At 47.1% G+C, this 6,553-nt stretch overlaps 1 protein-coding gene across 1 annotated transcript; it reads left to right on the top strand.

The window, feature by feature from the left end:
* Window positions 1–311: 311 nt before the first annotated feature.
* On the top strand, window positions 312–3,734 carry LOC104913872 (polypeptide N-acetylgalactosaminyltransferase 17-like). The gene is made up of 2 exons (XM_010721826.1): window positions 312–524; window positions 786–3,734. The coding sequence occupies exons 1-2, from the start codon at window positions 327–329 to the stop codon at window positions 912–914; spliced, it is 327 nt and encodes a 108-aa protein (XP_010720128.1). The 5' UTR covers window positions 312–326; the 3' UTR covers window positions 915–3,734.
* Window positions 3,735–6,553: the final 2,819 nt, after the last annotated feature.

Below are 6,553 nucleotides of genomic sequence, written 5' to 3'. Positions count from 1 at the left end.
AACTCTACCTCTCCTCTCCTCTCCTCTCCTCTCCTCTCCTCTCCTCTCCTCTCCTCTCCTCTCCTCTCCTCTCCTCTCCTCTCCTCTCCTCTCCTCTCCTCTCCTCTCCTCTCCTCTCCTCTCCTTCCCTCTCCGCTCCCCTCCCCTCACCTCCCCTCCCCTGTTTGCAAAATAAACTTAACAGGAGAGAAAGGCTGGAGAAAGGATTATTCTTTTATCCTCATCAGTTCTATTTTCTCTCTTCATCATCCTCACAGATTCTTCCTTGGGCTCCGCCATGATTGTCCTCTTCTCTATTGCTTTTAAGTGATACTTCAAGGATACTGATGGTCTTTTTCCCCTCCTCCCTATCCCAGCTTGCACGCTACACCAAGGAGGGGTTCCTTCACCTTGGTGCCCTTGGGACCACGACGCTCCTGCCCGACACCCGCTGCCTGGTGGACAACGTGAAGAGCCGCTTCCCCCAGCTCCTCGACTGCGACAAGGTCAAGAGCAGCCTTCATAAGCGCTGGAATTTCATCCAGGTGTGTTCTGGGTCTGCCATCACTGCCTCTCTGTCTCATACAGTGGGCTGGTAGTGACAAAGGTTGCTCCAGTCAACCCCGCTGATTATTTTGGAAATGATTTTATTGCTTCAGTTTCATTATCGCCCCTAAAAGCACTGTGCACTTCCCAGCCATGCATAGGGTCACAGCCTCTCCTACAGCGTGCAGTCCTGATTTGCTTCACAGACACCCCCACGTCTTGAATTCTTTTTGATGTTTTCTCCATGTCTTTAATTTTAGAACGGTGCCATCCTGAACAAGGGAACAGGGCGCTGCTTGGAGGTGGAGAACAGGGGAATGGCTGGCATCGATCTCATCCTTCGCAGCTGCACAGGACAGAGGTGGACAATTAAAAATTTCATCAAGTAAAGAGTGGAGAAATCAGAGGAGTTTCACCTGAAAGATGGCTGACTTGGACCAATCCATCTGGACTCTTTTGGAAAGGACAAAATATCAAAACAGAGCTTTATTCATGTTATTAGGAGAGGACATGGGGGAAATGGGCATTTGTGTCTTTATTTTTATTGTATATTAGTCTCCCACAGGTGATTTCAACTGTGTGAAATTGGGTCAGAACTCTAATTTTCTTCTGGCAAGCACTCTAAAAGGTACCACTTATTTCTGCTGGAGTAATTGTAATAAGCTCATGCATCCTTGTGAGCATTTCACTGGCAGGGAAATGCTGTTTTCTCAGATGACTCTAAGTGCTCCCAAGACCCATCCAGGTTTGTACTGTGATTGAAGTCAAGAGACCCTGCATGGCAAGCGTGCAAACGTGCGTGCTTGTGAGAGGAAAAAGTCACCAAGCCTTGAAGAAGTTGTGTTTCTACGACGTGGCAGCTCACTAGGTGCATTGTATCTTTTCCCTTTCTTGCTCCTGCATCCAGCATCCCTTTTCTTGAGTCTGGGGGAGACAAAGCTCTCAGAGATTCCGTGATAAATCCTGTAGATCTCTCCAGTCCCCCATCACAGATGTCATGTCATGAAATACAGTTGAATAAGAATCCTGAGCTCCCATTGTCTGCTCCCCATTGCCCACTTGCTACTGTTGGCTCAACCAGCCCTGCACTGCACCAGCCCCTCTGTGGAGACCCCAAGTGGAAAGCCCCACAGTTGATTGCCTCCCTGTTTTGGGGTCTTTTGGATGCATGCCTTGTTAGAATTAACCCACAGCAGCCTGAGCATTGCACAGCAGGCTGCCAGCCTGGCACTAGCCCCTTGGGGACTCCATTACCACTTTTTTTGCTGTTGGATGGATGTGCTGATGTGTGCAAGAGCTGAAGGCAGGTCGTGTGAGAGAAAGTCCTGCTCAGGCTTCCCTCCCATGGAGGCTTTGGGGTTTGTTTTTAAGGCATCCTTGCCTCTGAATGAAGACATGAATAGTGGTAGTCTCCTTACCTCTGTAGTGGTGTAGTTTTGTAGTTTTCTTATTGAGGCTCGAACACATCTATCCTGCCTGTTCAGTGTGCTTCTGCAGTGATGTTGATGTAAGGAAGGGAGAGGGAGGGCAAGAGACCAATAAATGGCAGCTTGCCTGAAGTTCTTCATCTTGAGGTCACTTAAGGCTTGTTGATACAGTGGTAACACGATCTCACCTGGTTTATCTGACCCGCAGTAATCCTGGGAACCAAGTCTATCCAACCACTGTAGGAGACTTCAGTTTGGGGTCCTGGTGTCTGGCTAAGTGGAAAAGGGAAACGTCTTGAAAAGTCGTTTCACATGGATGTGGGACTAATGGGTGGCCGCAGGCTTTGCTCAGTTGAGAGGGGAAGCCAGCCCATCTCCTGTCCTTCTCACAGAATAATACTCTTTCTGGTTGCCCTCTGGCTAGGGTGCACTAAAATATATTAATATATGAGATGTATGTGTAAATATGTTTCCCAAAGATGGGATGTGCACAGAGTTGTTTGCTGCAGAGCACTCATGCCTGTCTTCCATTTGCATCGGGATAATGCTACCTGGGTGTTTAATGAGTTTAATTTTCAATGCCATGCAGCAGGTTTATGACTGATGTTTTAGTAATTTATTGAACAGAAACAGATATATTTCATTGTTCCTTACTGCATCACATCTGATTGTTCACTTACACGTGACAAGACTCATTGGAGTTGTCTCTGGGTTTTCTCCCTTGCCTTCCGTAATGCAGTAAAACCTCCTGTTGTCCTGAATTGCAAAGTAGGGACTCAATGTAGAAATTTGCTCTCTTATTTGCTGTTGCATCATCTCTCATGTAATAAATTTTAGCACTTACGAAACAGACACGATTGCAATGTCCTTAGATGCATGAGATGTTTCCCCTGCATTTGTTGCTGCCTTCTAAGAAAAGCCATTTGCCAATGGAGAGGACTCCAAGAAAGTCTGGGGGATTTGAGACTTCACAGCTAGTGACCAAAATGTAAAATTCCCTTTTAATTGAGCAGTCAGTTGCTGTCAGTCATCAGTGGAAGCCACATACTGTTTAGCACTGGGAAAAGGCTGCGTGTTTTGGAGGGAGTGGGGGAGAAAAAGGAATCCTTTGGATGTTGCTGTGCTATCGTTCACGGTTCTCAGCTCCGCTCTAGTCCTGCCAGTGCTCAGGGCGCCGGCAGATGGGCTTTGTCAGATTTAATTGTGGTGGTGGAAGGTGTCCCCGCCGCCAGCCTTCCATCTGCTGCTGGAGGCTTCTGTCCCCATCATCGTCAGCAGTGAGGAGCCGCGCCGTGCCTGCTGTCATTTGCAGGATGTGCTTCTCCAGCAGGCGGGGATCGCTCTGCTGAGCCGTGAGACTGTTGGCTGAGGTCACTTCAAGATGGTGGCATGGCGGTATGTGGTGACATCCACGTGCTTGTCAGCTCGCTCAGGTGGCACGAAACGTCTGGATCCCATTGGCGACCAGCTCCAATTCTTCAAACACAAAGCCAGGGGTGCGTTCCCTTCGTGCATATCCCAAACGAAGGAGATGTGGAAGTGAATGCTTTGCTCCAGAACCTTCAGGTGGGGAAGAAACCCTGTCAGAGTGATTTCCCTCTTCTCACTGCTGTGCGTAGAGTGCTTGGAAATGACTGAAAAGCAGCAAAATCGTGGTTAAAATGGGGAGTTTTATCTGCTGTGTCCCTGTAAGTGCAGTTCTGTTCTCATATTGGTTTGTGACATGCAGAGATGATTGCTGAGGCGACGGCCTGAGGTCTGCACCCTCCTAAACCTTAGAAATCTGTCTTAGGAATCTGGATCTAAATGTTGCATCTTGCGCTTATCTCTAATAATAATGTTAATTGCTTTAAAAAGTGATATCAAAGTGGTTCTTATTAAATATATGATTTGAGCCTTGCCTCTTGAGTGATTTTAAAAAGATTCACCGTTGATGAGATACAGAGGCAGTCATTCTTCTCTGTTACTCAGTTAATAGAAAAGTGTGCTGCTGTTTTAATGGAACTTCCATTTTAAAAAGAAATGGAAATGAAGGAGAAATCAAGAGAGATGGCCAGTGCAAATTAACCTCCCATTTCATCCTCCCATGCTGGCTGCCACTCACAAGGTAATGCAATTACATTCAAGAAGTTAAAAACAGATGTTACACGGTAAAACAGCATTGCTTGCAAATGTACCCAGAGTGGATGCTTCTAAAAGTAACCTGAAGCTCAGTTTCATGTGCCCATGTTGTCCTGAAACCCAAGTTGGCTGGTAACGATGGTCCTATGAGGTCAATGAGATGTGTAGATGTGGATGGTAGGAGCCATGTCCGTGTGTGCACCCTACAGCAAGGGCACTGTTGCTGTTTTTATGAGCTGAGGGCATGGCAGGATGCTGGAAATACTCCAGGTGAGTGTGGCCTCCAGCCCTGAGCTCGTTTTTGCAGAGCATGATCAATACAGCTTCAGCACAGAGCATCCAATTTGCAGCCACTGCTCTCCTAAAGGATGTCACGGTGGTAGAAAATCCATATACCTTGAATCTCCATCACAGATGAAAAGGTGTGGTGCCAAGCTCTTCTGAGTTTTTACTGAATTATGGAATTCTATTTACTGCATCACAGAAATGTAGGAATTGGATCATCAAGTCCAATCCCCCTGAATGTTTGTGCCTTGTAGCTGGGCTGATCCTATGTTTCTGGAGGAGGTGATTCCTGGAATCACTCCTTCTGTAAATCAAAAAAAAAAAGTCCCAAATTATTTATGGCTTCAGCTCTTCCTGCAGGCAGGAGCCACATGATGTTCCCAGACCAATTGAAGCTGCTCAGGTCATTCAGGTCTGCAGCAGTCAGTGCTGGTGGGAGCAGGATCCAGGCAGAGCATTCTGCTTGGAAGCAGAGTGACAGCATCTGTCCAGCACCACATTAAAATGAAATAACACAGCAGGAGTTACAAACCCAAAACTCAAGCTCAGCAGTCTCCACTTTTACCCAGGATCCCTGGGGTAGAGCAGCAGGTTAAGTGTCACATCCCATGGGGTGACTGAGCTAAGTCCCACTGCCACCTCAGCTCTCCTTACCCCCAGCTCAGGCTTAGGGTCACCCTGGCTGTGCTCAGCACAAGAGAAAATACCAATCTAGGCATTAGCTCTGGTTAGCACCCGAAGTGCTCAGTGTTTTATTCAGAAGGCATGCAGGAATTGCTGCCGAGAATGGCTATCCTGTCCTCTGTGTTATTTCTCTGTCAGAAGGCAAAATAGCAAGAAGAAAGATTGTATAACCCACAGAGCTTTCCAAGGAGGAGTTTCTTATTTTATTCCCATCTGGTGTCTCCGAGACATGATGGGTAATAGCTTTCCAAATGTATTTCCTGCCTATTGTCATTCTACGTTTTATTGTTATAGGCAAGAATTTCAGAGTTAGGCAAGAACCCACATAGGAGCTAATTCTTATTGTGCTCTTCAGAAATCACAGCCAGGAGGAAAATAACAGCAGAGTGGGGTCAAGGTGATGTGCTGTGCTGAGAATGGGATTGGCAGCCGGTGGTAAAGCAGTAACAGCTTCTGGCATTGTGAGAGCAGAGCAGCACCCAGCAGGATGCTCTGAGCCTTACATCCTCCCCTGGAGAGGCAGAGAGGTCCCTGGGTGTCCCACAGGTCCCCTCCTCGTCCCATGGCATGGGATGGCAGCAGACAGAGCTCCCCAGGAATGCTCCCTGCACTCTGCTTTACCCCTCCACTCCAGTGTCAGCTCACCACCACCTCCATTCCCATCATGTTTTTGGCTTTGGTGCTATTTTTGTTCCGCTCTCTCTTTGTCTTTATAACTATCTTGTTTTACTTTTTGTGGCTGGGGCCGCCTTACGTTCCTCTCTTTGCTCTCAGCAGGAGGTCGCTTGGTCTCTGTCCTTGCTTGCTCCTTTATTCTCCACGTGCTTCCTTCTGTTTGCTCTTTTTCCTTTACTGTTTCTTTTGATTGCTTATTTCTCCTGATTTTTTTTCGCTCTTCCTTATTCTTTCCCATTTCATCTCCTTTTTTACCTTTTGCTTTGCTTTCCCTGTATTCTTGCTCTCTCTCCCATTGTTTTGTTCATTGCACATCACTGTTTTGCTATTTAGATTCCCCACCTCCTGTTTTTCTTCTAACAAGTTTGCATTTGGAGCTGAACCCAGGCAAGCCATCTTCTTACTTTCTTTAAATTTTAATCACAGTGCCTGTTGGCCAAACCTGTGTTTTATTGCTTGTACATCAGCACAGCACGTGCCATCCTACCTCTGCCAACCCTACAGAGTTGGGCTAGTAGTAGGGTTAGGGTTAAGGTAGATGTCAGATAGTTAGGGTTGAGGTTGGGGATAGGGTTATAGTAGAGGATAGATGGTTAGAGGTGGGGTTAGGGTTAGAGTAGAGGATAGAAGGTAGGTGGATAGGGTTGGGGCTGGGCACTGGTTGGGCACTCATCGCGTGGCCAAAGTGCTGGTTTCCAACCTTTGAGACTTAACCACCATTAAACCCTGCAGACATCAGGGAAATCCTGTTTTCAGGTAGTGCAGATCCGTGGAGTTTGGGAACACATCTCTGTGAAGCAATGGGGTGAACCTGTGGCCATCCACTGAGAGGATTC

Source organism: Meleagris gallopavo, chromosome 21 (assembly GCF_000146605.3).
Source record: "Meleagris gallopavo isolate NT-WF06-2002-E0010 breed Aviagen turkey brand Nicholas breeding stock chromosome 21, Turkey_5.1, whole genome shotgun sequence".
NCBI lineage: Eukaryota > Metazoa > Chordata > Aves > Galliformes > Phasianidae > Meleagris > Meleagris gallopavo.
Note: the sequence above shows the minus strand (reverse complement) of the source record. Positions and strands in the feature narration are given on the sequence as shown.

Coding starts and splice junctions, on each gene's coding strand:
- LOC104913872 (XM_010721826.1), top strand. CDS start 327: ATGGTCTTTTTCCCCTCCTCCCTATCCCAGCTTGCACGCTACACCAAG. Junction 525..785: donor AGCGCTGGAATTTCATCCAG/GTGTGTTCTGGG, acceptor CTTTAATTTTAG/AACGGTGCCATCCTGAACAA.